Source organism: Cibotium barometz, chromosome 62, assembly GCF_041138505.1.
Source record: "Cibotium barometz isolate CiBa-2024 chromosome 62, ASM4113850v1, whole genome shotgun sequence".
Lineage (NCBI taxonomy): Eukaryota > Viridiplantae > Streptophyta > Polypodiopsida > Cyatheales > Cibotiaceae > Cibotium > Cibotium barometz.
This window is the reverse complement of record NC_141107.1, coordinates 5,773,173-5,794,017: the sequence shown is the minus strand read 5'-3', so window position 1 is coordinate 5,794,017 and position 20,845 is coordinate 5,773,173. Positions and strand designations below refer to the sequence as shown.

The 20,845-nt window shown below is 45.3% G+C and overlaps 1 protein-coding gene and 1 pseudogene across 2 annotated transcripts in view; one reads left to right on the top strand and one right to left on the bottom strand.

Annotated features, from left to right (window-relative positions):
• Nucleotides 1-20,845, bottom strand: part of LOC147604067 (TOM1-like protein 3) — a 167,117-nt pseudogene that overhangs the window by 100,012 nt on the left and 46,260 nt on the right. The gene's annotated exons all lie outside the window — the stretch shown is intronic.
• LOC147604068 (uncharacterized) overlaps nucleotides 1-20,845 on the top strand; it is a 49,809-nt gene that overhangs the window by 634 nt on the left and 28,330 nt on the right. Inside the window, exons 2-4 of the mRNA XM_086795273.1 lie at nucleotides 8,298-8,360; nucleotides 8,451-8,543; nucleotides 8,627-8,825. Of these exons, the coding sequence (XP_086651399.1) occupies nucleotides 8,298-8,360; nucleotides 8,451-8,543; nucleotides 8,627-8,825 (355 nt within the window). The remainder of the gene's footprint in view (nucleotides 1-8,297; nucleotides 8,361-8,450; nucleotides 8,544-8,626; nucleotides 8,826-20,845) is intronic.

Here is a 20,845-nt window from a genome sequence, read left to right as displayed (position 1 = left end):
AATGCATGTTATGCCAGGTGTGGGAACTGGCAATGTTGACCCTATGATGGGCATGAATGCAGGGGGTAGCAATCTTGTGAGGCCACTTCCTTACAATAATCTAACACCTATGGGTAAGGCGAAGGATTATAAGAAAGGGGGAGCTGCAGTGAAATTTGACACATTCAGTGGGGGGCCAAAGACAAGCTCAAGGCACTTACCTTTTTCCAGTAGTTTGATGTTGCTTTTTCTAGTAGAAATTACACGGAATCCTCGAAAGTGAGAAAAGCCGCGACTTTTCTCAAGGGCAATGTATTGCAGTGGTGGTCCACTCTTCTTTTGCAGGGCATAGCACCATCTACTTGGGTACAGTTTAAACAGGTGTTCTCTTCCGTGTGGCTCACATCTACATTTGAGGTGGATGTAATGACAGCATGGCACAAGTTGGATGCATCGAAATGTGAGAATCTTGAGGATTATAATAAGAAGTTTTGGGAAGCTTTACTCCCAGTTACTTCTTATCGTGCAGTGCCATTGTCTGAGCAGGTTGAGAAGTATTGTTGTGGGTTGCCTAAGGAAGTGCATGATTATTGCATAAAGACTCGAGTAACAAATATGTCGCAGATGATAGAGAATGCCATGATGGCAAATGCATTACTCACTGGAGTTTCATCTGGATTTAAGGGCAGCAAACGCACAAGGTAGAAAACTGAAAAGTCAAGGCATGCTTCGCGTGATGCACCAGTGCTTGCAGAGAAGCGGTATAAGAAGTTACCAATACCCAAGAGAACTCCTGAGGAGAGACAGGCTTTGATGGATGCTAAGAAGTGCTTTTTCTGTACTGAGGAGGGACATATGTCTTTCAATTGTCCCAAGCAAAAGTCCCAAAAGAACTCTGACACAAAAGGGGAGCCCAAGTCTAAGAAAGCAAAGCCTTCTGCAGGGTTAGTTCCTGATCTTGTTGGGGAACAGCTAGGTGGTGAGGAGACTGAGTTGTGCACAGCATGGGGTAAAGTTAGAGATCAGAATGCATTGATTTTCTTTGACACAGGTGCTAGAGCCAACTTTATCTCACCAGATTTGGCTTGGAGATTGGGGATCCGTGCAGAGGAGATGGGGCCTTTGTATGAGGCTAATATGGCTTGTCTTGTGTATGCCAAACCCGTTACCCCTATTATTGGGAAGCTGAGTCTTCATGTGCAGGGTTATGTGGACAGTGAGGAGTTCTATATCAAGCCACTTGATGGGTGTGATGTTTTGTTGGGTATGCCATGGTGTCATAGAGTACATGCGGTGGTGGATACGTACAACAGGAAGATTACTTTGACTCATAGAGGGAAAGAGCATATTTTGGATGTAAAGCTTAATTAAAGGGAAATCTATTCCTATTGTATCGACTTCGACCATTTCATTAGTAATGAAAAAGCATCTTTCCGCGTACTTGGTTTTTGTAAAGGATGCAAAAGATAATGAGTCTAAATCTACTTTGTCTATGTTAGATAAAGACGGAACTGATTTCCTACGTGAGTACCAAGATTGTTTTTCCGAGTCATTGCCAAGAGAACTTCCTCCAGAAAGACCAGAAGATCATGCTATTGATCTTATTCCGGGGAGTACCCCACCAAATAGACCGCCATACCGTGTTAGTGCAGCCCAACAAGAGGAAATTATGAGCCAAGTACAGGAGTTGTTGAAAAAGGGATTGATTCAGCCTAGCTCATCACCCTTTTGCTCACCTGTGCTCTTAGAGCAAAAGAAAGATGGTTCTTGGCGCATGTGTATTGACTACAGGGCGCTAAACAAGAACACCATCAAGAATCGATTCCCTATTCCGAGGATCGATGACATATTGGACCGCTTACAAGGCTCCACAGTCTTTAGTCGGATAGACTTGAAAAGCGGGTATCATCAGATACGCATTAGACCCGAGGATGTGCATAAGACATCATTTCGGACCACCTTTGGGCTATATGAGTTCTTGGTCATGCCCTTTGGCTTGACAAATGCTCCCGCCACCTTAACAAGATGATGGATAGGATTTTCCGGCCTCAGAGAGCGTTTGTGGGCACATTCTTTGATGATATAATTGTGCATTCACGCTCAGAGGAGGAGCATCGGAAACATTTGGCCACTGTGTTTGAAGAACTCCAGAAGCATAGGTTGGTCATTAATGGCAAGAAGAGTGAATTCTTCTTGGAAGAGATGCACTTCTTGGGGCATATCGTGTCTAAAGATTAGTCCGTATGGATCCTTCGAAAGTAAGCAATTCTCAATTGGCCAGATTTGAGGACCGTGCATGATGTACACAGCTTTTTGGGCTTGTGTTCCTATTACAAGTGGTACATACGGTATTTTGTTGAGATTGCTTCGCCTCTTCATGCTTTAACAAAGAAGGGAACTCCGTTTCGATGGGCTGATCAAGAAATTGCACCCTTTCAAAAGCTTAAAGAAAAGCTTACTTCGGATCCCGTATTGGTATTACCAGATCTCCGAAAGGCTTTTGTTGTCCAGTGTGATGCATGTGGGAACAGCATTGGGGCAGTTCTCATGCAGGAATCTCATGCAGGAAGGACATGTGATAGCCTATGAGAGTCGTATATTACAGAATGCCGAGAAGCATGTACAGGTTTATGAGAAAGAGATGTTGGCTGTAATTCATGCTCTTTCTACATGGAAACACTATTTGCTTGGGGCTGATTTCACCGTGCAGACAGATCATCAAACCTTGCATTATTTCCTCACGCAAACTAAACTTTATGAGAAGCATATGAGATGGGCCAACTTCTTGTCTATGTTCCACTTTCAGATTGTACATGTGGAAGGCAAAAAGAATGTTGTGGCAGATGCTTTGTCACGCAAGCCACAGGTCTCAACAGTTTCACTTGCTTATCATCATGAGCTTGATGAGATGAAAGAGCAGTATGCCCAGGATGAGGATTTTGGAAGGGTCTATGATCAGATGTCTGAGGGTCAGCAACATGATCATTATACTCTCAGGGATGGCTTTTTGTTGATGCATGGTAGTCTGTGTGTTACCAGACAGTTATGAAGACAAAACAGGGTTAGGGTTAGGGTTTACAGAAAGCAAACAGGCGTGGAAACCAAGGAGAGGGAGTGAACACGACTGCTAAATATCTCAATGATAGAAAAGTGAAGTACAAGCCACATGATAGTGACCCCTAAAGGATAAGTGTTCACATGTCCGGCCATAAATGTGCCGGGTGGACCAAAACACTTATAAACTGCATATAAGTGAAACTGAACTAAACTGGGGGAAAAAACCTCCACTAACTGAAGTAAAAAGTGCCCCAGTAACCTACTGATGATCACTAGCACTCCTCTGGGTGCATTCACAGCATAAAACCCAACAAACCCCCCTGGAGTGATATGTGATCACTGTACATCATCCACCATAAGGAAACAAATTCAAAGCATTGCGGAATGCTTCAAATTTCGGACGTGGTAATGCCTTGGTGAAGATGTCTGCCACATTCTGATCTGTAGGACAGTAGATCAGACTGATATCTCCTGCCTGGAGTCTCTCCCGAACAAAATGATAGTGAATCTCAATGTGTTTCGTGCGAGCATGAAACACAGGATTCCTGGCCACAGCAATGGCACTCTGACTATCAGTATAGATAGGTGTAGGCTCCTCCACTGAAATATCCATATCAGTCATAAGACGACGCAGCCAAACACACTCAACAGTAGTAGTGTAGGCTGCTCTGTACTCTGCCTCACAAGATGAAGTGGCCACTGTGGTCTGTTTCTTGCTTAGCCAAGAAATGCATGAAGCGCCAAGGAAGAAACAATTCCCACTAGTGGAATGTCTGGTATCAAAATCACCAGCCCAATCTGAATCACTGTAAGCATGTAACTGCATGTCACCCCCCTCAGGATAAAGCAACCCAAGAGACAAGGTACCCTGCAAATAACGGAATACACGCTTCACAGCTTGCCAATGTGACAACCGTGGGCTGTGCATGAATCTGCTCAACTGAGAGACTGCATACTGAATATCTGGCCTTGTATTACACAAGTAAATGAGGCACCCAACAGCCTGAGCATATGTAGTGGCATCAAAGGAAACACTGTCATCTTGTAGTGACAGTTTCATCCCAGGCTCCATAGGAGTACTAATAGGCTTGCAATCCTGAAATTTAAACTTCTCCAGAAGTTTAGCAACATAACGTGATTGCAACAACCCAATGCCTCTGTTATCCTGCACAAACTGTATGCCCAAATAGTAATGTACAAGGCCCAAGTCAGACATGTCAAATGTCTGTTGCAGTATCTCCTTAAATGCTGCAATTTTGTCATCATTTGATCCCATGAGCAAGAGATCATCCACATAAAGACTGATGACCAGCAGATCTGTCTCTTCTTTCTTCACATACAAAGTGGTCTCTGATGGACTGTTCACAAATCCCTGAGTGAGTAGAAAAGCATCTATTTTTGCATACCAAGCTCGTGGAGCTTGTTTCAAACCATACAAGGCCTTTTTCAACCTGCATACTTTCCCCTCATGACCATGTTCTGCAAATCCCATGGGCTGAAATACATAAACTTCCTCCTCGAGGTCCCCATGTAGGAATGCAGTCTTTATGTCCAACTGGTGAACAACCCAACCACGATGTGCAGCCAATGCAATGACACACCTAAGTGTCGACATACGGGATGTAGGAGCAAATGTCTCCTCATAATCAATGCCCTTCTTCTGTGCATAGCCCTTTGCAACTAGACGGGCTTTGTACCTGTCAATGGATCCATCTGCATGTCTTTTCAACTTATAGACCCATTTAGTACCAATGGCTTTCTTGCCTTTGGGCAGATCAACCAAATCCCATGTTTGATTCTTTTTAATAGAATCAATTTCATCCTGCATGGCTTTGTTCCAATGCACATTATCTCGTGCGTCCACAAATGAATCAGGCTCATCATCATCCTCAAAACTGGCTGCCATAACCAGATTCAAATCCATGATGTGTGCATGCTCATTGGTCCTTGTCTCCCTACGAGTACGACCAGCAAGAGGACCTTCTAAATGGCTGTCCTGTAATGTCCTCAAATACCATCTAGGTATATGTCTGACCTGTGGTGCCTGCTGTCCCATATTTGGTTCAGCTTCTGGCTGATTTGGCTGCTGAATTTCTGCACCACCTACATCATTTGCTGGCTGTCCAGTACCCTCATGAGTTGGATCACCAACTGTGGAATGAAACTCCATGGGTAGTAGACCTTCAAACACATCATTTTCAGCTTGATTTGCCTCATAACCAGCCATGGATAATTCTGATTTTTCATCAAAAATCACATCCCGACTGATGAATATCTTCCTGGATAGTGGGTCATATAACCTGTAGCCCTTGCTCTCACGGCTATACCCAACAAAAATGCATTTGTGGCTTTATCATCAAGCTTCCTCCTCAACTCTTTGGGTATGTGTGCATATGCGAGACACCCAAAGATACGAAAATGTGATACAGAAGGCTTGCGGCCATGCCAAGCCTCAAAAGGAGTAATAGAAACCAATGCCTTTGTGGGACATCGATTCAAAATATGACAAGCACACATTACTGCTTCCACCCAAAAGATATGTGGTAGTCTTTTTGCCTTTAGCATACATCTGGCCATCTCCATGAGTGACCGATTTTTCCTTTCTGCAACCCCATTCTGCTGTGGAGTGTAAGGAGTAGTATACTGATGTTTTATACCTCTACTCCCAAGAAAGGAATTCAGCACATGTGACATATATTCCCCCCCTCGGTCAGAACGGAGAGTCTTCACCTTGCATCCTGACTCTGTCTCAGCAAGTGCTACAAAGGCCAAAAATGCATCATATACCTGTGATTTCTGTGTCAAAGGATAGACCCAGCATATACGAGAGAAGTCATCAATAAATGTTGCAAAATAAAAGCAACCACCTAATGACTTTGTCTGCATGGGACCACAAAGATCACTGTGTATAAGTTGCAACTTTGCAGTTGCTCTTAGAGCCTGATCACGTGGGAAGGAAAACCTGTGCATTTTTCCCAAAATACATCCTTCACAAATGTGATCTGGAGGCTTCTCCATGAGAGGTAGATCTGTAAACATATTATGTCGCTGCATAAGCATAAGACTACCAAAATTTACATGCCCCATGCGAGCATGCCATAACTCCGCATCAACCATAGCTGGAGTAAGAGTGAATGCATGATAAGCAGACTGATCCACTGGCTGAAATGCATCCAACTCATAAAGTCCATGACATAATGTACCAGTAAGCATCAAGGTCAAGGCATTTGCTTTGTCTCTGACCATGCATTTATCATCATCAAAGTGGACTTGCATTCCACAATGTGCTAAAGAAGAAATGGACAACAAATTCTTCTTTATCCCTGGTACATATAAGGCATCTGTAAGGCGGAGAATGGAGCCATCAATGGCTGTAAGCTGAATCTCCCCAATGCCACACACTGGATATGAAGCATTGTTGGCACACTAAACAGTTTTGCCAACAGGGGCAGGGCCAACATGACTAAACAAATCCCTGCGAGATGTGATATGCTTTGAGGCACCACTATCAAAAAACCAAGTACATGCATGCTCTGTCAAACTGAGTGCCTGTGAAGACCAAGAGGCATCATAGCTGCATGTAAAAAAACAGTAATCCCTATCCTCAACAAAAGAAGCAGTCTCAGGAGGAGCTTTAGGAGCATCATTAACAGACATCCCAGCTTCCTTTGCCTTCTCTTTGGCAATCCTCTTCCTACATTCCGTGATGTAGTGACCTGGCTTCTTACAGTAATGACATTTGCCCTTCTTCTTGGGCTGTCCATCACCTTTCTTGGTATCCTGTGAAGAACCACCATCACCTGAGTTTTGATTTGCACTCTTTGGCTGAGATTTCCCTTTCCCCTTTTGACCTGTAGTAAATGCTTGTTCAGCATTTGTGTTCATATTCATATTCTTCCTCATTTGCTCCTCTTGTAGTAAGAGAGCAACAAGTTCCTGATACTTGAGGGGTTCAACAGCATTCCTCATGCTGAGGTTCAAAGAGGTATGGAAAGCCAAGTAAGATCTTGGCAAAGAGTGCAAGATGGTGGACACAAGCTGTGTCTCAGGAATAATCTCATCCACATTGATGAGTTGCTCTCTCAAATCCTGCAGCTTGTTTAAGTGGCTAGACATATCATCTCCTTCATTCATTTTCTGATTTTCCAGCTCTCTTTTCAAAAATGAGATCCTAGCCTCATTACGAGCAGCATACATTTGCTCCAAAGTCACCCATGCATTCTGTGAAGAGCCAGCTGAACGAATATGAGGTATAATGGACCTCTGAACTGACAATGCAATGAGTGACAAAGCTTGTGCATCCCTGGCATCCCATGTCTTTTGAGCATTTGTTCTCTGAACAGGCAATGGCTGTCCTGGAGCCTGTACCTGTTGTCCTCGTCCACGAGCACCCCCTTGAGGAGGAGTCTCTGGAGCCAATGGACCTGGACGTGGTTCATCACCACTAACAAAATCCCAAAGACCTTTTGCCACAAGCACATTTTTCAGCATAAAACTCCACAAGGAGTAGTTCGTGCCATCCAATTTGTCTTCCTTAGACAAATATGTGAATACATCACTTTGCTGTTGATTTGCCATTATGCTTTACGCACAATGTTGTACCTGTTTACCAAAAAACCCAATAGCAAAAACCCTGATAACAACTGTACTCCACTGAATACAGTTCACCCAAATCTGCCTGCACTCTCAATCCTCTGAATGTGCAGCTTAATGCACCAATGACTGAGTAGAGCAGCAAATGGCGTACACAATGCCAAAATGCCCCAAAAATGCCCAAATTTGCTGCACCCAAACTGTGCAAAAATTTGTATATTTTCTTGCTAGAAAATCTGCCTGTTGTGCCTGTATATTTTCACAGAGAAAATAAAAATGCCCAAAAATTGAATTTTAATGCTTACCACCGAATGACACTGTAGGTTGTTTTCTTCCGTCATATGCAGGAAATAATGACTGAAGCTCGGGATTCTATCAGGAGTGCTCAAGATAGGGCACGGTTCTATGCTGATAGAGGACGCTCAACTTGGTTTTTTGAAACAGGAGCATTGGTTTATTTAAAAGCTCCTAAAGATTCTCAGACTTTGTCAAAAGAAAAATGCTCGAATTTATCTCCTAGATATTGTGGTCCATTTTGATTTTATACATCGGATTGGCACGGTTGCATATGAACTTAAGTTACCTCCACATGTTAGAGTTCATCCAGTCTTTTATACACAGCACTGAATGCTGCACTGAAAGTACACAGTGCACATTTCTCTGTGCAGGTGACAAATAGCGCTGACTGTACAGAAGCAAGTCGAAGGCGGCGCTTGACTGATGCAGTACCTGTCTGAAGGCGACCACTTTACAGAAGGCGTCGCACAGCTGCAGGCGGCGATGTACTCAGCTGGTACTGTATGGAGCACTGTATTGAACAGTGCGAACAGGTACACACCAGGTACTGTATTGAAGCGCAGGTGACAGTCGGCGCTGTCTGGGGCTGCAGGCGACGTCTTGCAGGTGGCGCTCAGGTACACGTGTTGAATAGCAGAGTGAAGGCGACCAGGCACAGTTGGTACAGGCGTGCAGTACAGTACTGCGCTGTCTTGTACAGTTGACGCACGCAGGTGACAGTCGGCTCTTACAGGCACGTAGGTTGCAGTACGGCGGCGCTGTCAGGTACGGAGGCTACAGTACGGCGACGTTGACAGGAACAGAAGCTGCTGTACGGCGGCACTGTCAGGTACGGAAGCAGCAGTACGGCGGACTGGTACGGACAAACGTACGGGCAGTTGTACGGGCAGTTGATAAAGGTAAATGTGTACAGCAATGGGCAAAGGCAAAGCTTCAATGGCTCTGATACCAATTGAAGACAAAACAGGGTTAGGGTTAGGGTTTACAGAAAGCAAACAGGCGTGGAAACCAAGGAGAGGGAGTGAACACGACTGCTGTATATCTCAATGATAGAAAAGTGAAGTATAAGCCACATGATAGTGACCCCTAAAGGATAAGTGTTCACATGTCCGGCCATAAATGTGCCGGGTGGACCAAAACACTTATAAACTGCATATAAGTGAAACTGAACTAAACTGGGGAAAAAAACCTCCACTAACTGAAGTAAAAAGTGCCCCAGTAACCTACTGATGATCACTAGAACTCCTCTGGGTGCATACACAGCATAAAACCCAACAGTTATGACTCAAGGTTATGATTGAATGTCATGCTCCGCCGTATGCAGGTCATAGAGGTATTGACGCCACGGTAAAGGCACTTGAAGCTTTCTTTTATTGGGCGACATTGAGAAGAGATGTTGATGCTTCTCTGTTAGGCAATGCATCGTATGTGAGAAGGTGAAGTACGACCGTCAGAAGACACCTACTTCAGCCTTTACCTATTCAAGATAGACCATGGGGGAGCATTGCCATGGATTTTATATTTGATCTTCCAAGGACACAAATGGGGAATGATGGCATTTGGACTATCATATGCACGTTCAGTAAGCAGGCTCATTTCATTCCCATGCGTAAGAAGATCAAAGTTGATCACATGGTGAAGTTGTTCATGGCGAACATCTTCAAGTATCATGGCATGCCTTCGTCTATCATTAGTGACCGTGATCCACGGATGACGAGTTTATTTTGGAGAGGGTTGTTTGACAACATGGGTACAACTCTCAAGTTTTCATCATTATTGCATTCATAGACAGAGGGGCAGTCGGAAGAGGCTAACTCCACAGTGTTAGATCTTCTTAAGTGTTGTGTCAGAGCACAAGCAACAAGGGGAAAAGTATCTTCCTTTGGTGGAGTTCGTTTATAACAACACCATCCATACCTCGACGGGCAAGGCGCCTTTTTTGAGATTGTGGAAGGAGGAAAGAAGGTACCACCCATTTTGCACACAAAGGATAAGATCTTTGAGGCTGACCAGTATGTGGAAAACATGGATGAAGCTTATAGGAGAGTTAAGTTGGCACTCCAAAAAACTCAACAAAAGCAAAAGAAGGCAGCAGACCGTCACAAACATGCATTAGAGTTTGCATCGGGTGATTGGGTTCTTTTGCGATTTGAGAAAGCTAGGCTCAAAAAGATGAAGAGTAAAGAGCGCTTATTCCCTAAGTTGAGCATGCGCTATTATGGACCTTTTCAAGTTTTGGAAAAGATTGGTGAGGTGGCCTATCGTTTGAAGCTACCAGATCACTGTAGGATTCACAATGCATTTCATGTGAGTCTACTTAGACCTTTCTGTGGGGATGTGCCTGAGGATGTATTAGATGAGGCTTAGCCGGAAGTTGAGGAACTTGATGAGGTTCTTATTCCAGAGCAGATACTGGCACATAAGGAAAGAAAGGTACGAGGTAAAGTTTCCCGTCACTATCTTGTGAAGTTCAAGAACTATTCACCGATGGATGCGAACTGGATGGAGAAGGGTGACTTAGCAGATTCACCTCAGGTATTGCAGCTTTATCTCGATGCCTTTGAGTTGGAGCCGACTCTTGCTACGGCTCATTCAGGTTCAGCTGAGCATGGGTCTGGAGCATTGCCTGATGCTCAAGTGGGGGGTAGCACCTCCACTCCCTTGATACAGACAGGCTCAGATGACATCTAGAGTTCGCTTGGTGCAGCTTTTGTCTCACCCGAAGGTACTCACAGCTGACAGTACATCTGCTTATGGGAATTCTATTGTCACGACCCTCTGTTTTTCTCTGGACAGTATGCAGGTGTGCATGGGGACATGGTGGACAGTGTGAATGGCATCGGTTTGGAAGTCAAAAAGGACTCAAGGTTTTTTTTTCACAACCCCATGTGGGGGGAGGGGACAAAAGATTTGAAAACCTTTAAAAACTTGATAATCCCCTTTATGAAAGTAAATGTGGCCCATATGCTATTATTGGGGCCACGTGTGTGCTTTTTCAAAAAAGAGGGGCTGGCAAGCAGAAAAGAGGCGCCTCTCTACTGGTACACATGCGCTGGGGCTTTTTCTCTCTCTCTCTCACTTGCAGAAGGGCGAGCAGATGGGATGGCAGCTAGGCGCCTTTTTGATTGGTGAAAAAGCAGAGCGCTGGACTGCAAAAAACAGAGCACCTCTTGATGGCTGGACAGCACTCACACGCAGGACAGCACTTACACGCTGGCTGGCTGGATTGCAGAAAGCAGATGGCTGGGTGCGCCTATCTACTGGTGGAAAAACAGTGGGACTGCACATGCACCTTGGCTTTCTCTTTCCCTCCCTTGCTTGCTATGAAACGCCCAGCAGCACTGGTGCTTTTTGGAGGGGGCGTGTTTTTGCAGAAGACAGGGGGCTGGTTTCTCTGGACATACAGGTGGCCAGGGGGCTGGTTTCTTTGGACATACAGAAGGCAGGGGGCTGGTTCCTCATGAACATAGACCTCGTGTCGATGGCGTTCAACAGATGGAACTTTCAGCTTCTCTTTGCTTTGGTTCGCGACTGTTTTGGAAAGGGTTTATGGACTGTTTCGTGGCAGTGCATGTGGCTACGAACATGAGCAATTCCGGGACTGTTTTGAGATCAGTTCGAGGACTGTTTAAGGGCTATTTTTGGTTGGCTGCAAATTCAGCTATGTGCTAGGGTTTCCGGCTGCAAGTAGAGGTCACTTGGATGTGTTTCTTGGCATGGGAGTGATGCAAGCTCGCATGGCTGCATGCTCATGGAGCAGATTGTTTTCTTCCTGCTGCTGGAAAGGAACAGGGGGACCTGCAGTTATGGGCATCTCTAAGTTTCCAGATGTTTCATGAGGGAAGAGGTAACTAGATGTATGACGTTGTTGGCACTATTGTTGAATGGTGCTGTGAATGGTTCTGTATGGAAACAGGACAAAGGTTTCAAAGGGAAACAGGCCTAAGGGTTTCACGTGGAAACAGGTCGTAGGTTTCTCCAAGAAACATGTTTATGGTTCTCCACGAGATAGGCCACATGCAGGCAGAAGGTACAGGAATGGACACATGTTTGGTACAGCCTTGCTACTGATTGGACAGGGGACAGGGAATCCATGACAGAGATGGATATTACTTTTTCCAACCCATAAACCAGCTTGAATGGTGTAATACAAATTGAGACTTTGTAAGATGTGCGAAATGCCCATAGGGCAGCATCTAGCTTCTGGTCCCAATCATTTTTGTTGGAATTTATAATTTTCTTTAGAATTTTGGTCAGAACTTTGTTGGTAGATCCTGCCTGGCCATTGCACTGTGGGTAATAGGGTGAGGACTTCTTGTGATTGAGCTCCATCAACCCTTTCATTACTTTGTTCATGAAATGTGTGCCCTGCTCACTGACTATTTCCACCAACAACCCATGCCTAGCAATAATGTCCTTGAAGAGGAGCTTCACTACCTCTTCTGCGGAGTTGCTCTTTAACAGCTTTGTCTTCCAACCCACTTGGTGAAATAGTCAGTAGCCACAATGGTGTACTCACATTTATTGCCTTTTGTGGGTGGCTTTATTGGTAAAGAGGGTTGGTACAAGTGTGTCGACTGTATGGTAATGCCAGTTCTCTTTTGCGAAACAATTTGGGAGTCTTTCTTGTGGTGCAGAAGCACTGGATGTGTCAGGGTGTGATGCTATTCATAGGGTGAAAGGCTATGGATGGTTGTGGCAACCCTGATCATGGGAGAAAACTTATGTATGCAGGACTCAATGTGTCAAAAGTCTTTTGATGTGAACAATGGCTGGAGTTATTTAAGGATGCCGAGTGGATATGAAGCCATGATGCAGGGTCTTTACTGGAGTTACAGGCTTTAAGAGTTCTACTGTGACGGTTGAGTTTCCAGCCTTATTGTAATCAAAGCTCTTATAATCAATTAAAGAAATACCGCCAGGGGCGCCACTGCGTTTTAGGGCCAATCAGTGTCCGTGTACTGTTTGCAGGAGCACTCTAGCTCCCTCTCACCAATTGACCGACCATTTGGTCCATCTCCACATTTTGTGTCTCGTTCACTTGAGGCCAGGCCAGTGTCTCATGTGAAGAGGCCAGTATTTTGCTGACATGGACGGGAGCCAGACTGGTGCCACCCGTGTGTTAGCAGGATGGTGTCGTATGGACGGGAGCCAGACTGGTGCCACCCGTGTATGACCTGGACTATGTTCGACCCATGGGATTGTCACGCCATGGAAGAGCCAGTATTCGTGCCGTGTTTTGCCTATGGGACTGTCACACCATAGGGAGGCTCGTGCCTGGAAAACTGTCTTACCTATGGGACTGTCACTCCATAGGAAGACCGGGTTTTTATATTTTACGTCGTGCCATTTTGTGCCGACAGATATTTTGTACTTGTTCCATGAATGGGAGATATGTCCATGATACTATTTTGCACATGCACACATGTTTTGCATGTTTGAAACTGCTTTCGCATGACATGTATTTTTGTGTTTGCCTGCTTGACGTGTTACTGAGCGGGGACGCCTGCCAGTGAGTCGTGAAGTATGCTATGTCTTCTGACAAGTTTTTGTGCATGTGCACATGTGGTAAGTATATCGCACATGTTGTTTTAATACTTTATTTCTAACCTTTTGATTTATAAGGTTACATGTTCACACCCACTTAAAAGTGGGCACCCCCTTTGGGCACCCACTTAGGGGCCAAGGTGGGGAGCCCCACTTAAAGTGTGTGTGTGTGGGTGGGTCACCTACCCAACCCACTTTGGAACTGGCCACCCACATGCAATCGTGGGGAGCCAGCCATCATTAGTCGTGTAACTCCACTTTAATTTTATAAAAAAAAGAAGCCATCACCCTTCATGGAATATGGAGAAATCGGCGACCATCTCTTCGCATGCTTTCTGAGGCGGCTGTTGAACTGCTGCGCATACTCAACTAGGCGCCTACACCGTCTCCTCTCCTACAGGTGGGCTGCGCAGGTTGCAGCCAAGCGTAACTGGACTGCACACCCAGCAGGCTGCCCTCTCTGCGCCAGTTATCTCAGGCGGCTGTTTATGGCAGCACACAACCAGGCGGCTGAGGTCTATATAAGTGGCTGAATTTTCTGCACTACAACAAACACAGGCTGCAGACGACTTCTACAAACAAACCACGCCTCTGCTCTTCCACAGTCTATGCCAAGGATGGAAAATGCTTTTCTTGTGGTAGCAAAGACCACATGTTTCGACAATGCCCAGATCGTAAACCAAAGCACGAGGACAAGCAGACCAAGGCTAATGTACATGCAGTTCCTGATGTGCAAGGAAATACAAGTCATTATGCAAAAGAACGGATGGTTTGCAAGGCTTGGGGGCAAATCAAGGATCAGCCCGCACTATTCATGTTTGATGACTGTGCAACCGATAACTTCATCTCTATGCAAACGGCAGCTGCATTGGGTATTGAAGTTGAGAACATGGGACCTCAGATTGAAGCCGAAGCTGCATTTATTGGTAAAGAGCTGCATTGGGTATTGAGGTTGAGAACATGGGACCTCAGATTGAAGCCGAAGCTGCATTTATTGGTAAAGAGGTGCAGGTTACCCCGTTGATAGGGAAGTTGCGCATCCATATCCAGGGCTACCTTGATATTGAACATTTCCTAGTTGCTCCACTAAATGGATGTGATGTATTGTTGGGCAAGCCGTGGCATCATAGGCTTGAGCCTCGCAAAGACTACAAGTCCAATATGATTTCTTTCATGCATAAAGGCCGCATGCATTTTATTGATGCTGACAAAGAAGGGGATTCCATCCCACTTGTATCACACATCCAAATTAATAAAGCAATGAAAAAGAGTCTTTCTGCGTACTTGGTTTTTGTACGTGATAGCCTTGTGCCAAATCATCAAAATGTGGATGCTATGTCTAATGATAGGCTGAATTTTCTTAATGCATTCAACGACTGTTTTGCTAATACTTTGCCAAGAGAATTACCTCCCCAAAGGCCCGAAGATCACCGCATAGATCTTGTGCCAGGTAGTTCTCCACCCAACAAACCCGCATACCGAGTGAGTGCGGCGCAACAAGAAGAGATCATGAAGCAGGTAAACGAGCTTTTAGAGAAAGATTTGGTTCAGCCCAGTTCCTCACCTTTTACTGCTCCCCTATGCTTCTTGTTCAAAAGAAGGACGGATCATTCCGTATGTGTGTGGACTATAGAGCTTTGAACAAGCTTACCATCAAGAACAGATTCCCAATTCCGCGAATTGATGATATTTTGGATAAACTTGATGGTTCGGCTTGCTTTAGCCGACTTGACTTGAAGAGTGGTTATCACCAGATACGAGTGGTACCACAAGATGTCCATAAAACTGCATTCAGGACAGCCTTCGGATTATATGAATTTTTGGTAATGCCTTTTGGTCTCACCAATGCTCCTGCTACCTTTAACCGTATGATGGATAGGATATTCCGACCCCATCGTAAGTTCGTAGGAGTCTTCTTTGATGATATCTTGGTTTTCTCCAAGAATGAGCAGGAACACAAAACTCATTTGGTCACAGTGTTCGAAGAGTTGCGGAAGCATAAACTTTTCATTAATGCCAAGAAAAGTGAGTTTTTCCTTTCAGAGATTCATTATCTGGGTCATATTGTATCCAAGGATGGAGTTCCAATGGATCCTGCAAAGATAGAGACCATTCAGAATTGGCCCGAATTACAAAACGTACATCAAGTACGTAGTTTTCTGGGATTATGTTCATACTATAGGCGTTTCATACGGCATTTTGCTATGATAGCCACTCCTCTACATGATCTCACAAAGAAGAAAATCACTTTCAAATGGACTTCAAAGGAACACGATGCTTTCTTGCAGCTCAAGCATGCCATCATATGTGGTCCAGTTTTGATTGTTCCTGAGTTGCACAAGTCATTCGTAGTTGAATGTGATGCTTGTGGTGATTGCATAGGAGCTGTCCTAAATCAAGAAGGGCATGCAGTTGCATACGAGAGCCGTCGTTTGCATGATGCTGAGCTTCATATGGATATTTATGAGAAAGATCTCTTGGCTGTAATTCATGCCTTAAAGATATGGAAACATTATCTTCTTGGGGCTGAATTTGTAGTCAAGACAGCTCATCAAAGCTTGAGATACTTTCTATCTCAAACAAAGCTTTCAGAGAAGCAGATGAGAATGGCAAACTTTCTTTCCATGTTTCATTTTCAGATTGTGCATACTCCAGGAAAGAAAAATGTGGTGGCCGATGCACTATCTAGGAGGCCTTATGTAGCTGCAGTCTCAGTGGCCTCTCACGGAGACTTATCTGCTATGCGAGATTTGTATCATTTGGATGCTGATATTTGCCATATATGGACTGATTTGATGGCTGGTCATTCACATGCCTCTTATGTTATCAACGAGGGTTATCTTATGAAGGATAATTGCCTATGTGTGGTGAAGGATTTGCGTCCAAAGGTTATGGACAAATGTCACGCTCCACCTTATGCTGGTCATAGAGGTATCATGCCTACTACACGCATGATTCAGAGATATTTCTTTTGGCCAAGCATGCGTAAAGACATTGAGGCTTATGTACATGTGTAACACGCGGAAGCTCTGGGTAGTCTTCTTTCAGCCCTAAACACACTTGGAAACCTTATGATGCAAAAACGCACCATCTGATGCAAAAACGCAGGTAGAGAGAGAGAGTAGAGAGAGAGAGTGAGAAGTGCTGGAAATTCAGTATATACTATGGTGCAAAAAGGTACATATCTGCAGCCATGGGCTGCCTTCATAAAAAGGTGGTTAACCCTAAAATCTGTCCCCTATGGGACCTCTAAGGATCCAAACCCCTGGTGGGATTGAATCACTACAACATAGAGCAAGGGGGGCTATTTATAGCCCTTGGACTACATGGGGAACTGGCAGACTGCTGGTCGGCCAGTTCATACTTCATTAATGCCTTTTTTAAGCACAGCCGACTGGATATCCTCCTGCGTATGCTGCTGCCCCCTTATCTGCTGGTTCAGCCGACCATGTTATGGGCAGCCGACACCTCCTGTCTTGCAGCCGACTCACTTCTGCAACCAGCCGACTGCACTTATCTGGATCATGCGCTTCAGCTGTCTGCTGCCTTCCATGATCCCACTTGTCCTGCTCCACGTCCACTTCAGATGATACACCTGAAGCTCTGATCATTCTGGTTCTACCTATCTTCTACTGGTTCATGGTCTTTATCTGTTTGCCCCTTCTGGATTTAGCCTTGAGAAGGTCCATGGCATTGCTTATGCACATGACATCCCCCTCTGCTAAACTTGATGACGGGAATCCAACCTGCTCTTGGATGACTGTCATCATCCCAATCCTTTTTCTGAAGTCCCTCTGTCATCCATCCATCCCTGGCAAACCTTTTTCTCTGAAAACCCGGCCTGTTCTCCAAACCACTCTGTCTCTGATGAAGATCTATGCATCTGGTCTTCCTCTAGTCCACAATCCATTCCTGCCCTGACTCTGAACACCGTCTTGGACTTCATTCCTGAAACTAAGTCTGGCACTCTCACATCACCCTTGGAGGATCAACCTCCCTTGGGACCGTTACCTGAGAACCTATCTGGCTCACGGAACTGCCATCCCCATCTGGCACTGTGGAACACCACCAACAAACCTCCTGGGAGTTCTTCCCGCTCTGTGTTCCCGCCTTGGGCTTCGAATCCGTGTACTTTCCTGTACCTTGGACCTGTACACCGTCATATGGGACTGAATCAGTGTTTAGCTTTGCTGAGCCTGATGCTCTGATACCAATGTAACACGCGGAAGCTCTGCGTAGTCTTCTTTCAGCCCTAAACACTCTTGGAAACCTTCTGATGCAAAAACGCACCATCTGATGCAAAAACGCAGGTAGAGAGAGAGAGTAGAGAGAGAGAGTGAGAAGTGCTGGAAATTCAGTATATACTATGGTGCAAAAAGGTACATATCTGCAGCCATGGGCTGCCTTCATAAAAAGGTGGTTAACCCTAAAATCTGTCCCCTATGGGACCTCTAAGGATCCAAACCCCTAGTGGGATTGAATCACTACAACATAGAGCAAGGGGGGGTATTTATAGCCCTTGGACTACATGGGGAACTGGCCGACTGCTGGTCGGCCAGTTCATACTTCATTAATGCCTTTTTTAAGCACAGCCGACTGGATATCCTCCTGCGTATGCTGCTGCCCCCTTATCTGCTGGTTCAGCCGACCATGTTATGGGCAGCCGATACCTCCTGTCCTGCAGCCGACTCACTTCTGCAGCCAGCCGACTGCACTTATCTGGATCATGCGCTTCAGCTGTGTGCTGCCTTCCATGATCCCACTTGTCCTGCTCCACGTCCACTTCAGATGATACACCTGAAGCTCTGATCATTCTGGTTCTACCTATCTTCTACTGGTTCATGGTCTTTATCTGTTTGCCCCTTCTGGATTTAGCCTTGAGAAGGTCCATGGCATTGCTTATGCACATGACAAGTCACAACGTGCATGTATCACTTGCCAAAAGGTGAAATTTGACAGGCAAAAACCTCCAGGTTTGCTTCAGCCATTGCCTATTCCCTCGCAACCTTGGGAAAGTATTACTATGGATTTCATTATGGATTTGCCTAGATCCCAGCATGGGAATGATGCTATTTGGGCCATTGTGGACAAGTTTAGCAAGCAAGCTCATTTCTTGCCCATCAAGAAAACCATCAAAGCTGATCATATGGTAAAGCTTTTTCTTGCTAATATTTTCAAGCATCATGGTATGCCTAAATCCATTGTTGGGGATAGAGATCCCAGGACTACGAGCCTCTTTTGGAGGGCTTTATTTGATAATATGGGTACTAAACTTGAGTTTTCATCAGCTTATCATCCCCAAACGGATGGCCAAAGTGAAGCTGCAAATTCAGCCGTGTTGGATTTATTGAAATGTTATGTGGCAGATCAAAAGAGTGCATGGGAGAAGTATCTTCCACTTGTTGAGTTTGCCTACAACAATATGATCCATGCTTCCACGGGAAAGGCTCCATTTGAGATTATCTATGGCAGAGTGGTATTGCCACCCATCCTTCGTACCAAGGATGAGATTTTTGCAGCTGATGAATATGTTCGTGACTTGGATGTAGCCTTTGGTCAAGTGCAGACAGCCATTGCAAGATCTCAAGATAAGCATAAAATGGCTGCTGACAAGCATAGAAGGGACATGGAAGTCAAAGAAGGTGATTGGGTTTTGCTGAAATTTGAGAAAGCCAGGCTTCGGAAGAGGCCAGGACGAGAAGGATCATATCCTAAGGTTTCTCCTCGCTATTATGGACCCTTCAAGGTGATTCAAAAGATCAATGAAGTGTCCTACAGGCTTGCTTTACCTAGTCATTGGAAGATTCACAATGCTTTTCATGTGAGTCTATTTCGGAAATATGTGGGGCCAGATCCTGATGAGCCTGTCACACAGAAGATCCGCCAGAGATTGAAGAGCTTGAGGAGATCCTCCAGCCAGAACAGATTGTTTTTCACAAGGAGAGAAAGCTACCTGCAGGAAAGCTTTCCAGGAGATACCTTGTGAAGTTTAAAAATTATTTGCCTATTGATGCAAAGTGGGTAAATGAGGATTATTTTGTTGATTACCCACAGTTGTTGCAGGCATATCTTAAGGCTTTTCAGTTGAGGACAACTCTTTAGAAGCCCGGGGGGATGTCACCAATTGGCCGACCATTTGGTCCATCTCCAGATTTTGTGTCTCGTTCACTTGAGGCCAGGCCAGTGTCTCATGTGAAGAGGCCAGTATTTTGCTTACATGGACGGGAGCCAGACTGGTGCCACCCGTGTGTTAGCAGGATGGTGTCGTATGGACGGGAGCCAGACTGGTGCCACCCGTGTATGACCTGGACTGTGTTCGACCCATGGGATTGTCACGCCATGGAAGAGCCAGTATTCGTGCCATGTTTTGCCTATGGGACTGTCACACCATAGGGAGGCTCGTGCCTGGAACTGTGTCTTACCTATGGGACTGTCACTCCATAGGAAGACCAGGTTTTTATATTTCACGTCGTGCCATTTTGTGTCGAGAGATATTTTGTACGTGTTCCATGAACGGGAGATATGTCCATGATACTATTTGCACATGCACACATGTTTTGCATGTTTGAAACTGTTTCCGCATGACATGTATTTTTGTGTTTGCCTGCTTGACGTGTTACTTACTGAGCGGGGACGCCTGCCAGTGAGTCGTGAAGTCTGCTCTGTCTTCTGACAAGTTTTTGTGCATGTGAACAGGTGGTAAGTATATCGCACATGTTGTTTTAATACTTTATTTCTAACCTTTTGATTTATAAGGTTACATGTTCACACCCACTTAAAAGTGGGCACCCCCTTTGGGGCCAAGGTGGGGAGCCCCACTTAAAGTGTGTGTGTGTGGGTGGGTCACCTACCCAACCCACTTTGGAACTGGCCACCCACATGCAATCGTGGGGAGCCAGCCATCATTAGTCGTGTAACTCCACTTTAATTTTATAAAAAAAAGAAGCCATCACCCTTCATGGAATATGGAGAAATCGGCGACCATCTCTTCGCATGCTTTCTGAGGCGGCTGTTGAACTGCTGCGCATACTCAACTAGGCGCCTACACCGTCTCCTCTCCTACAGGTGGGCTGCGCAGGTTGCAGCCAAGCGTAACTGGACTGCACACCCAGCAGGCTGCCCTCTCTGCGCCAGTTATCTCAGGCGGCTGTTTATGGCAGCACACAACCAGGCGGCTGAGGTCTATATAAGTGGCTGAATTTTCTGCACTACAACAAACACAGGCTGCAGACGACTTCTACAAACAAACCACGCCTCTGCTCTTCCACAGTCGGCTGCTCCTCTACGCCATCTCCAGCAGCAGGCGACTGTAAGTGGCTGCTCCTTCTGTCCAGCAGGCTGCAAGTGACTACACCACCTCCATCTTCTCTTT